The sequence below is a fragment of the Mobula hypostoma genome, chromosome 5 (genome assembly GCF_963921235.1).
Source record: "Mobula hypostoma chromosome 5, sMobHyp1.1, whole genome shotgun sequence".
NCBI lineage: Eukaryota > Metazoa > Chordata > Chondrichthyes > Myliobatiformes > Myliobatidae > Mobula > Mobula hypostoma.
In genome coordinates, this window is record NC_086101.1 from 90,740,261 (window position 1) to 90,753,691 (window position 13,431).

Genomic DNA, 13,431 nt, shown 5'->3' on the forward strand with positions numbered 1-13,431 from the left:
TATGCAGCTTTAACTTGTTCATAATTCAAAACAATTTTGCACTGAAATGGAAATTTCAGAGAGCAAAAGGATGTGCTACAAATCAAAAAGATAGAAAATTACAAGTACACTTAGATGGAAATTGGGTTTCCATTTGTTTCTGTATGTTAGATAGAAATTTTTGATGTTTACACTATGGGGATTTGGTGGTACAGTATTCTACTTTCAGCATACAATTCTCTTCTAAAATAATAGCACAGCTCCTTGCTTCTAAAGCAATTTATAATTTATTGTTAAAATTATCATTGCGAAGAAGAATTGAGAATTTCTTTGAAAGTTGGCTGTTTATATAGAGGATTTGTCATTTGCACTCATAACACTTTGTGTGTTTCCACACATAGGGTAGCGGCTATTTTGATGTTATTGCGGCTGAGAGTGTTCAGTTATGGTGCTATCTGTAAAAAGTATGTATGCTCTCACTGCGATTGCGCGTGATTCCTCTGGGTGCTCCTGTTCCCTCCCACATTGGTTAATAGGTTAATTGGTTATTTTAAGTTATCCTATGATTAGGCTCGGGTTAAATAGGGGGCTATGGGGAAACACAGCTTGTTGGGCAGGAAGGATCTGTTCCGTGCTGTATCTCTAAATAATAATAAATTAAAAATAAACCATCAGCTAGGGGCAAACATTGTAAACGCCAGGCTGTCTCCCTAAAAGGGACGCTCCATTTGGCTGCAGAAAGAGCAATTTGTTCCCCTAACTCAAGAGCCACTGAAAAATACTTCGTTTTCTGACAGTAATTACTTGATTCGCTGTGGTTATTTATGTACTGATTACAAGGGAAATTTGGCTGTGGATGAGTTAAAAGGAAGACAGGGATGAGATATTAACTTTTCATGATCAATCTATTGATGTCATTTACACTGCTAAGCCAATAGACTTTTTAGGGTATTCTTTCCAAACCTTTGAAGCTAGATGCCACCCCTGCGAACATCTTCACCGCTATCCTGGGTAATATAATTTTCAGATCAAATTTGCATGATTGGATTAGATGGAATTTTGGAACTAACCTAAACCCAGTGCTAAAAATATGCACAGAACAAAACTGAATTTGTGGTGTACAAAATTCATTTAACTTTATTCAGAATTTTGACATACCAGAATTGCCACAAAGCCAAGGATTCACCAGCTTCTTCTCTTGATCATAGCAAGCTATGGCCTGATATCGTACACCCTGCCCGCAGACTTTAATATCTCCTTGGACCTTCATGCCAAGTTGCAGTGAAACTTTGTCTTCGAGAAGGATACAATCTGACCAATTCCCCAATGGCTGACTGATATACTTGTCACATGGACAAGGCTTGGTTTCGATGAGTGGGTGCTTCTGGCAAGTCTCTCTTTGCTTGCTTTTTCCTATAGAAACAAAAATAATCTTAAAATTCTTGACTTCTTCCATCTGTCTCTATTAAGGCACCAAAATTATCTGTTAAAAGCAGTTGTTTTTGCAGTTGAATGTAAACCACAATGCTTCCAATGAATGCTACTGAATATCCTATAGTCCGAATGTTCTTGTGATAAACTTGAGTTTTTGTCCCACACAAATTCCAAATGACAAACAAATATATTTGTATTTTAGTTGTTTTTAATTCCCTTCTGATTGTGAAAAATGGACTTGAACCATACAGCAAAGAACACAAGTGTCCTGTTCAGATTGTTTTGCATGCTGATGGCACAGTGGGTTGATACAAGGTAAACTATGAGACCTACATTTATGGATGACCTGCCGAAAGAGAAGAAATCAAGTGGAATTTGAACACTATTAAGGCTGCTCTCTAAATTTATCACAAACCTATTATTCATTAAGCCTGATAAATCTTGTTTAATTAAAATCTGGCCTTCAATAAAACTAAACCAATCCTGTATAAGTAATTCTACAAACAAGAGGAAGTCTGCAGATGCTGGAAATCCAAGCAAAATGCTGGAGGAACTCAGCAGGCCAGGTACCATCAATGCAAAAGTGCACAGTCCACGTTTCAGGCCGAGATCCTTCACCAGGACCCAGGGTCTCGGCCCAAAATGTCGACTTTACTCTTTCCCATTGATACTACCTGGCCTGCTGAGTTCCTCCAGCATGTTGTGTGTGTTGCTAAGTAATTCCACAGTCATGTGATGAGCCATAGCCTCTACCAAGCCATTTCCATACTATTGAAAATTGATCTCCTACAAGTATGAATGGATACTATCTGTATACACCATGGCTTGGTATGGCATCTGCTCTGTCCGTCACCACAAGACTCTGCAGAGAGAAGCAGACAGATCACAATACATAGCCTCTCCTCTATGGACTCTGTCTATATTTCTTGCTAAAGGAGACAACATAATCAAAGATCCCACCCATCAAGACTTTCTCTCTTTTCCCAGCTCCCATCAGGCAGAAGATACAAAAGACTGAAAGCACCTACCACTAGGCTAAAGGACATCATCTACGCTCTTGCTACAAGTCTATTGACTGCCCTGACTGATGAAGGCCAGTGTGCTAAGTGCCTTTTGCACCTGACTGTCTACCTGCTACACTGCTTTCAACTAACAATGCATTTGTACTCCAAGGATCAGAGGGATCTTTGGCATTCCCTGGTGACTGGGAACAAAAGCAGAGATGCAGACAGTTTTTGGAAAAGGAAATTGAACTCAGTCATCAAGAAGGCTCAAAGGAGGAGACTAGGTGACTAGGTGAGCAGGGCAATAGTGTTCATTCTATTACAAGATTATATACAGATGCTGTTACAACTAAGTAAATCAAGCCTGGCCTTGTTTTATGTTCACTCACTTTCAAATTACAAAACTAACAATTAACTGGTCTCTGCTCAGCAAGTCCTTTTATGATTTGTGATTAAGAACTGAAGAACCAAACAAGCAAAAAAACACAATTGTGCAGTTCTCTCCTCAGAATGACCTATGTATTGATGGTGCAGGGTTTGACATAAAGTAAAATATGAAACTGATTCTTTTACAGATAATTCAGTACTGATCTGCTCAAAGGGAAGCACTCAAGTGCAATATGAAATGTTTGGTAACTTGGACAGCTTGCAACTCAGTTGTATGACGATTAACATTACCAAAACCATGCAATGCACAACTCTGCCTTCTCCCTTCCACCTCCCCCCCACCAAACACCACGCATGCGCCCACGCACACACACACACACGTATATACACACACACAAACGCACACACACACGCACGCACGCACACACACGCACATACATGCACGCACACACACTCACCTGATCACCTAGTTTTCTTTTCCCTTTGGTTACCTATCTGATTCCTCGATCAGCCCAGTTTCATGTCCCGTCCCACGTTCATACTGTTATATACTGGCAATCTTACATCGTCCTTCTCAGTCCTGATCCAGGATCACCTGATCCAAATTGTCAGCTCACTCCTTTTGCTTCTGGAGTTGCTGCTGGACCAGCAAACTTTTCCAGCTTCCTGGTTTTTTTTTGTAATTGATTCCCAAATGAAACTGCTGGCAATCTAAGAACATTATGTACAATCCTGAGATCTACATGGAAACTAACATCAGAATGCTGGAATCACAGGTTGCTACTATTTCCCATCAAGTACTGTCCCAATATATTCATATTATTGTTATAGTAAATAACATTCAGCATTATTAAGGCTGCCCTTTAATCTTACTTTTAAGCCTAGTACTCAGTGAGCCTGATAAATCTTGTTTAATACAGAACTAGCCTTCATTGCAAAAAATAAAACTAAATCTACTCCAGTATAAGTAGACTCACAATCATGTGATAAGCTATAACCTCTACCAAACCATTTCTTTATCATAAAAATATGAATCATTACAAGCATGAATGGATCCTACCTGGGCTTGGAATGGCAACAGTTCTGTCTGTGACTGCAAGAAACTGCAGAGCTACAGACACATCGCAAAATGCAGTCCCTCCTCTATGGACTTTGCCTACACTTCTTGCCGCCTCGGGAAATCAGCTAACATAATCAAAGATCCCACCCACCCAGGAGACTCTCTCCTCTTCCACCTCCCATCAAGCAGAAGATGCAATCGCCTGAAAGTATAAAACGCTAGGCTCAAGGGCATCTTTTATACCACAGTTATAAGGATATTGAATACCCTGACTGATGAAGGAAAGTGTGCTAAATGCCTTTTTCACCAGCTTGTCTAACATGCATAGTTAGCTTTCAACTAACTATCCATTTGTACTCCTAGGTCCCTCTAATCCTTCACACTCCCTGGTGACCTTTAACTTTGATTTATTCATCGTATAATTCCTACACTGGTTGGATTTTTCGAAGTGTATCACCTCACACTTGCTTGTATTGAAATTCATTTGTCACTCCTCGGCCCACTTCCCAAACTGATCAAGATCCCCCGTAATCCAAGAGAGACAACCTCTTTCATTATCTACAATGCCTCCTAATTCTGTCATCTGCAAACTTACTGATAAAGTCTTGTACAATTATTCAGGACTTGCAGAAGACTTTAAGACATAGGAGCAGAATTAGGCCATTTGGTCCTCTGAGTCTGCTTTGACATTTCATAATGGCTGATTCTATTTTTCCTCATAGCCACAATCTCCTGCCTTCTCCCCATATTCCTTCATACCCTGACCAATTAAGAATCTATCAACCTCGGCCTTAACTATACATAAAGACCTGGCCTCCACAGCTGCCTGTGGCAATGAATTCCATAGATTCACCACTCTCTGGCTAAAGCAATTCCTCCTCATCTCCATCTCAAAGGAGGCCCCTCTATTCTGAGGCTGAGTCCTCTGGTCTTAGACTCTCCCACCATAGGAAACATCCTCTCCACATCCACTCTATCAATGCCTTTCACCATTTGAAATGCTTCCATGAGCTCACCCCTTATTCTTCTGAATTCCAGTAAGTAAAGGCCCAGAGCCTTCATATGACAAGCCATTCAATCCTGGAATCATTTTCATGAACCTCCTTTGAGCCCTCTCCAGCTTCAGCACATCCTTTCTAAGATAAGTGGCCCAAAGCTGCTCACAATATTCCAAGTGTGACCTCACCAATACCTTATAAAGTCTCAACATTACATCCTTGCTTTTATATTCTAGTCCTCCTAAAATGAATGCTAACGTTGCATTTGCCTTCCGCACCACAGACTCACCTGCAAATTAAGCTTTAGGGAATCCTGCACAAGGACTCCTAAATCCCTTTGTGCCCCAGTTTTTGTATTTTCTTTCTATTTAGAAAATAGTCAACCCTTTCATTTCTTCAACCAAAGTGCATGACCATACACTTCCTGACAATGCATTCTACCTGCCACTTCTTTGCACATTCTTCTAATCTGTCTAAATCCTACTGTAGCTTCTCCACTTTCTCTACCTATCTTTGTATAGTCTGCAAAAATTGCAACAAAGACAACAATTCCATCATCCAAATCATTAACATATAACGTAGAAAGAATCAGTCCCAACACAGACCCTTGTGGAATACTTCTAGTCACTGGCAGCCAACCAGAAAAGGTTCCCTTTATTCCCTCTCTTTGCCTCCTGCCAGTCAGCCTCTGCTTCATCCATGCTCTAATCTTTCCTGTAATACCATGGGCTCGTAGCTTGTTAAGCAGTTTCATATTTGACACCTTGTCAAAGGCCTTCTGACAATCCAAGGACACTGCATCAACTGATTCTCCTTTATCCTGCTTGTTATTTCTTCAAAGAATTCCAACAGATTTGTCGAGCAAGATTTTCCCTTGGGAAAACGATGCTGACTACAGCCTATTTTATCTCGTGCCTCCAAATACCCCAAAACCACATCCTTAACAACCCACTCCTACATCTTTCCATCCACTGAGGTCAGACTAACTGGCCTATAATTTCCCTTTTTCTGCCTCTCTCTCTTCTTAATGAGTGAAGTGACATTTGCTGTTTTCCTGCCTTCCGCAACCATTCTAGAATTCTGTAGTTCTTAAAAGATGATTGTTAATGCCTCCCATTCAGTCACCTCTTTCAGAACACCAGAGTGTATATTACATCTGGTCTAGGTGACTTTTCTACCTTCAGACCTTTCAGTTTCCCAAGAACCTTCTCTCTAGTTATGGTGACTTCACGCACTTCATGACCCCTGACACCTGGAACTTGCACTGTACTGCTGGAGCCTTGCACAGTGAAGACTGATGCAAAATAATTATTCAGTTCATCTGCCATTTCCATGCCCCCATTACTACCTCTGCAGCATTGTTTTCCAGTGGTTTGATATTCACTCTCACCTCTCTTTTACACTTTATGTATCTGAAGAAACTTTTGGTATCTTTTTTAATATTATTGGCTAGCTTACTTTTGTATTCCATCTTTACCTTCTTAATGATTTTTTTAGTTGCCTTTTGTTGGTATTTGAAAGATTCCCAATACTCTAACTACCCATTAATATTTGCTCTATTATATGTCCTCTCTTTGACTTTTATGTTGGCTTTGACTTCCTTTGTTAGCCATGGTTGTGTCATCTTGCCTTTGGAATACTTCTTCCTCTTTGGGATGCATATATCCTGTGCCTTCTGAATGGCTTCCAGAAATTCCCACCATTGCTGCTCCTCCATCATCCTTGCCAATGTTCTTTTCCAATCAATTCTGGCCATCTCCTCTCTCATGTCTCTGTAATTCCCTTTACTCCACTGTAATACCAATACATCTTACTTTAGCTTCTCTCTCTCAAAATTCAGGGTGAATTTGATCATATCATGATCACTTGTCCCTAAGGGTTCTTTTACCTTAAACTCTCTAAATCAATTCTGGTTCATTGCACAACGCCCAAATTAGAATAGTTAATCCTCTATTGGGCCCAGACACAAGCTGCTCTAAAAAGCCATCTCGTAGGCACTATAGAAATACCCGCCTCCTGGAATCCAGCACCAACTGATTTTCCCAATGCACCTGCATATTGAAATCCCCCATGACTGTTTGGCCTGCATTTTCTCTCTCCCACTGTAATTTGTAGACCACATCCTTACTACTGTTTGAGGTCCGTGTATAATTCCCACCAGGGTCCTTTTCATCCTTGCAATTCCTTAGCTCTACCCACAACAATTCAACAGCTTCTGGCCCTATGTCACCTCTTTCAAATGATTTGACTTCATATTTTTTTTAACCAACAGAGCAACAGCACCCCCCCCCCCCACCTTCCTGCCTGTCTTTTCAACACAATGTGCATTCTTGGACATTTAGCTCCTTGCTTTAATTTTCCTTCAGCCATGATTCAGTGATGCTACGAGTTCATCTATCTTATTCCATATACTGTGCCCATTCAGATATAACACCTTCAGTCCTGTATTCACCATGTTCGATTTTGTCCACATTTCACATTGCAACTCATTCTGTTGACTGCAAATTTGCCTTATCAACAGCTTCTTCTTGCTTGGAGACTCACTACACACTGCCTCCATTTGTAAACCAGCTACCTCATCTTCAGCACTATCACTCCAGTTCTGATCCCCCAGGCAAATTAGTTTAAACCCTCCCGACCAAATCTAAACAACCTTCCCCCAAGTATATTGGACCCCATGGATTCAGATGTAACCTGTCCGTATTGTACAGATCATGTCTTCCCCAGGAGAGATTCCTGTGATCCAGAAATCTAAACCCCTGCCCCTTGCTCCAGTTCCTCAGCCATGTATTGCATGCTAGATCATTCTATTCATATCCTCATTGGCATGTGGCACAGGCAGCAATCTAGAAATTACTTCCCTAGAGGTCCTGTTTCTCATCTTTCTACCATGCTCCCTCAAATCTCTCTTCAGGACCTCCTTACCTGTCTATCTATGTCATTGATGCTGATATGCACCAAGACTTTTGGCTGCTCACCCTAGCCCTTGAGAATGCCATGGACCCAATCCAAGATCCTGGCACTAGGGAGGCAACATACCATCCCGATATTAATAATGCACAAGAGATCCAAAGTCAAGACCTGCAGCATACCAGCTTCTATTCCAAGAAATAACTTCCAGCCACCACCCTCTGCTTTCTACCACTGAGCCAAGTTTTGAATCCACCCAAATAGCTTGTCCTGGAATCCACGGGACCTAATCTTCCAGACCAACTTACATGCAGGACCTTGTTGTAAGCCAGATAAACAATATCTACTGCCCTACCTCATCTGTCTTTTTGGTCACTTCTTCATAACATTCTAATAGGGTCATCAAGCACATCTTCCTACTGATAAACTCAGACTCTGCCTATCCAATCGCTGGTAGTTCCCATCCCTCAGAATGCCCGCCAATAACTTCCCCACTACTGATGTCAGGCTCACCAGCCTGTAGTTCAACGACTTGTCCTTACTACTCTTGTTAAACAGAACATAAGCGACCTTTCAGTCTTTTGGAAATTCATCAGTGTCCAATAATGAAGCAAATGTCTTTGCAAGGGCTTCCATTATTTCCTTTCTAGTAAAGGGAACAGCTGCTGCCTTCATTCTTCTTTAATTTTTGTGCCATCATGAATTGTGCTTTCTTGTCATATATGAGATAATATACAATATAATTTGTAGTCACAGCATCACAGGGCTTGATTATGCTGGACAAAGCCTGTAGTTCAGGAGAGCTGTCCACTATGTCCGTCTGCCCAAACCTACATCTAAGCTGATCCTTCAGATCTGATTGACATCAGCTGAGCAGAACAGGGTACTGAGTGGCATCTGGCCTGCAGGGGGAAGTTTGCAGCTGTTGAAGGGCTTTTAAATGCCTCCAATAGTTTCCAAATACCTTTACTAATTTTAATAAAATAGAAATTTTAAATAAATTAAAAGCATTAATCTACAAATAAATCATTGAAAACTTTAAAATAATAAGTCATGTCTCAAATGTGGTTTTATTTTGGATATAGCTTGCCACCTCTTTGCAATGACTTTAGCCCATCAATGTCTCCTTCTCAACTGTTTCCTGTCTCTGAATTTAATTGCCAGTTCAGTTGGCTTTACATTGTGGCAATCAAAGTCCAAGGCGCGTCACAGCAGCTGAGAACTGGCAGTTCAATTCTCAGCCGGATTTTGCCCTTTGAATTTTACTGGTCTTTTCCACAAACAGAATATCATCAAACCTTCTTTGCTTATTTCCCTTGTCAGTGTTCTACTACAAAACAAATATAATCCATTTCTGCTTATTGACATTATTTCGATAGCCATTTTGGCAAATCACCTTGTGTACTTGTTATGCAAAGAGTAGTTTCTTATCTCTTCTTTAAGATTGTTTGGTCATTTTCTCACTCTTTCAACAAACAAAATAAAAATTGATTTCCTGATGATCTTAACTTTCTTTGCAAAGTCACTCCTCAAGCCTTTCATGTTCCGTATACAAAGTCATAAATTCTTGAGTTGTTTTCCATAAGCTTTCATTTGTTGAGTAAGGTAGTGACTGCACACAGGGCATTCTTCATTTCTTTTTAATAGTTAATCTTAAAAGATATAAATAATACTTTTTGATTGGAATTTCTAGGCCTTCTGCAAGTTCAAAATTATCTCATGGTATTTACATACACAAATGGGAATCAGAAGTGCCCCCTTAGCATCACTAGCTTTGAATTTGACAATCACACAACATTCAGTTCAAGCACTGCAAGAAAAATGTTATGCTTTAAGGTTTACTTCCTTGCCTCCAAAATATATTTCATCCTCCCAAAATATAGTTCATTGCATTTGTCTTCACTGAATAGGATTTCTCTAACTTGCTGTCTGTCTTCCTGGCAAAGTTATGTCCTCCAGCTTTTTATTCTATTATCTACTTCAAGGCAATCCTTCTAACTCACTGTTTCTACAATTCATGCCCACAACTCACCAATCTTTCTGGCTGATGACCTTCAGGATAAAGAAAAACACCTTACACTTCTCTAACAATCTGTGAAAGCTTTGCCTTCTAATCCCAGTGAATTATCACAGCATTGTTTATGGATTCAGGAACTGTTATTATCCTTCAACCATCAGGCTCCTGAATCAATGGGTATAACTTCAGCAATGAACTGCTCCCACAACCTATGGACTCACTTTCAAGGACTCTTCATCTCATGTTCTTGATTGCTATTGCTTATTTATTATTATTATTATTTCTTTTTTCTTATTTTGTATTTGCACAGTTTGTATCTTGTGCACATTGGTTATTTGTCTGTTCTGTTTGGTGTGGTCTTTCATTGATTCTATTATGTTTCTTAAATTTACTGAATGATACACACAAAATGCTGGAAGATCTCGAATGCTGCCAAAGGGTCTTGGCCCGAATTATCGACTGTACTTTTTTCCATAGATGCTGCCTGGTCGGCTGGGTTCCTCCAGCAGTTGGCGTGTATTGTTTGGATTTCCGGCGTCTGCAGGTTTTTTATTTGATTTACTGAATGATGGCTGGTTTTTCACTTGCGAAGATCAGGAGGGAAGAAGAATCCTCAGGAGCAAGGGCACGATCATTCTTCCTGCCTGCGCTGTGTAGGGTGATAATAAGGATCGGTGCATGTAGAATAATTCCACCCTTTAGGCCAGGGACATTCCACAATGGTGTGGCAAGCTGCGACCACTGCAAGGCTGTATATTGATTATCGGAGTTCCCCATCTCCTAGATGACTGCCTGGCAAGGTTAATGAGTCCTATCTACCTGGGTTTGGACTTGGAGTTGTCCTTCTCCTAGGCTGTCTGCCAGCCAAGGCTGATGCACCCAGCCTGCCCGCCCAGTTATACCACTGGACACTGGGTCGTACTATGACATAGCAAACTCAGTAAGAACAGGGACTCCATGTGAAGATGTTGATATGTGCAAAATAGCATGGGAGAGACCAAATGCCAGCGACTTCCTGTATGGCAAGCCAAGCAGTGGTCCTGCAGCAATCACTACATGGAAAGGAGAGACGGTGGGAGGTGCTTCACCTTCCTTAAGTGAGCAGGACATCCAGCCCAGGACTGACCAATCCCCATTTACTAAGTATGCCCAAAAGAAAACAAATCTCATGGTTGTATATAGTGACATATAGTGCATGTACTTTGATAATAAATTAAATTTGAACTTTGATATATTTTCACCATTTCCTTAAGGATCCCTCTTAAATACTGCTATGTAACAGTAGAAGTTTCATATTAAAATTTTGAACAAAGCTCTCTGAGACTGGAAAGAGACTGATTGGCTCAGCCTCATGAGAGCCTTTTAGGTTTGGTTGCATGTGTCACAGTGACAAAAATCTATACAAAGTAATCCAGGTAATCCTGTCCCTAGGATACCGGGATTTCTAGAGCCCGGGACTTTCATGGAATTATACCTGGCCATGTAATCAGTTTTACTTCGACACCTAATAGAATTTGAATAATGTAAAAAAAATTCAACTATATCCATTTTTCCTATCTATAGATGGGTCTATTGAGGAATATAGGGAAGCAAGAAAGGAGCTTAAAACGGGGCTGAGAAGAGCAAGAAGGGGGCATGAGAAGACCTTGGTGAGTGGGGTAAAGGAAAACCCTAAGGCATTCTTCAATTATGTGAAGAACAAAAGGATGACAAGAGTGAATCTAGGACCGATTAGAGATAAAGATGGGAAGATGTGCCTGGAGGCTGTGGAAGTGAGTGAGGTCGTCAATGAATACTTCTCATTGGTATTCACTAATGAGAGGGAATTTGATGACGGTGAGGACAATATGAGTGAGGTTGATGTTCTGGAGCATGTTGATATTAAGGGAGAGGAGGTATTAGAGTTGTTAAAATACATTAGGACGGATAAGTCCTCGGGGCCTGACAGAATATTCCCCAGGCTGCTGCACAAGGTAAGGGAAGAGAGTGCTGAGTCTCTGACTAGGATCTTTATGTCCTCATTGTCTATGGGAATGGTACCAGAGGATTGCAGGGAGGCAAATATTGTCTCCATATTCAAAAAAGGTATTTGGGATAGTCTGGGTAATTATAGACCAGTAAGCCTTACATCTGTGGTGGAAAAGCTGCTTGGAAAAGATTCTTAGAGATAGAATCTATGGACATTTAGAGAATCATGGTCTGATCAGAGACAGTCAGCATGGCTTTGTGAAGGGCAGATTGTGTCTAAAAAGCTTGATAGAGTTCTTTGAGGAGGTGACCAGGCATCTAGATGAGGGTAGTACAGTGGATGTGATCTATATGGATTGTAGTAAGGTATTTGACAAGGTTTCACACGGTAGGCTTATTCAGAAAGTCAGAAGGCATGGGATCCAGGGAAATTTGGCCAGGTGGATTCAGAACTGGCTTGCCTGCAGAAGGCAGAGAGTCATGGTGGAGGGAGTACATTCAGATTGGAGGGTTGTGACTAGTGGTGTCCCACAAGGATCTGTTCTGGGACCTCTACTTTTCGTGATTTTTATTAACGACCTGGATGTGGGGGTAGAAGGGTGGGTTGACAAGTTTGCAGACCACACAAAGGTTGGTGGTGTTGTAGATAGTGTAGGGGATTGTCAAAGATTGCAGAGAGACATTGATAGGATGCAGAAGTGGGCTGAGAAGTGGCAGATGGAGTTCAACCCAGAGAAATGTGAAGAGGTACACTTTGGAAGGACAAACTCCAAGGCAGAGTACAAAGTAAATGGCAGGATACTTGGTAGTGTAGAGGAGCAGAAGGATCTTGGGGTACATGTCCACAGGTCCCTGAATGTTGCCTCACAGGTAGATAGGGTAATTAAGAAAGCTTATGGGGTGTTAACTTTCATAAGTCGAGGGATAGAGTTTAAGAGTCGCGATGTAATGATGCAGCTCTATAAAACTCTGGTTAGGCTACACTTGGAGTACTGTGTACAGTTCTGGTCGCCTCACTATAGGAAGGATGTAGAAGCATTGGAAAGGGTACAGAGGAGATTTACCAGGATGCTGCCTGATTTAGAAAGTATGCATTATGATCAGAGATTAAGGGAGCTAGGGCTTTACTCTTTGGAGAGAAGGAGGATGAGAGGAGACGTGATAGAGGTGTACAAGATAATAAGAGGAATAGATAGAGTGGATATCCAGTGCCTCTTCCCCAGGGCACCACTGCTCAATACAAGAAGACATGGCTTTAAGGTAAGGGGTGGGAAGTTCAAAGGGGATATTAGAGGAAGGTTTTTTACTCAGAGAGTGGTTGGTGCGTGGAATGCACTGCCTGAGTCAGTGGTGGAGGCAGATACACTAGTGAAGTTTAAGAGACTACTAGACAGGTATATGGAGGAATTTAAGGTGGGCGGTTATATGGGAGGCAGTGTTTGAGGGTCAGCACAACATTGTGGGCCGAAGGGCCTGTACTGTGCTGTACTATTCTACGTTCTATGTTTTGTTTCTAATATGCAGTACTGTTTCTGGAAATGTTGCTATGATTGGAAGAAAATTCTAGAAAAGAATTGAAACTAAAATGCTCTTCAGGGAGAATAAAATAGGACTTGTGTTAATGGCTGTTGATGGTCAGCATGGATTTAATAGGCTGAAGGGGTCTTATGACTA

The 13,431-nt window shown here is 41.1% G+C and overlaps 1 protein-coding gene across 3 annotated transcripts in view; it reads right to left on the reverse strand.

Moving 5' to 3' along the window:
* The window catches only part of thsd7ba (thrombospondin, type I, domain containing 7Ba), a 1,092,806-nt gene that overhangs the window by 322,109 nt on the left and 757,266 nt on the right, over positions 1–13,431 (reverse strand). For all 3 annotated transcript variants that reach the window (XM_063047545.1, XM_063047546.1, XM_063047547.1), the window contains exon 14: positions 1,138–1,392. In XM_063047545.1, coding sequence (XP_062903615.1) covers positions 1,138–1,392 — 255 coding nt within the window. The remainder of the gene's footprint in view (positions 1–1,137; positions 1,393–13,431) is intronic.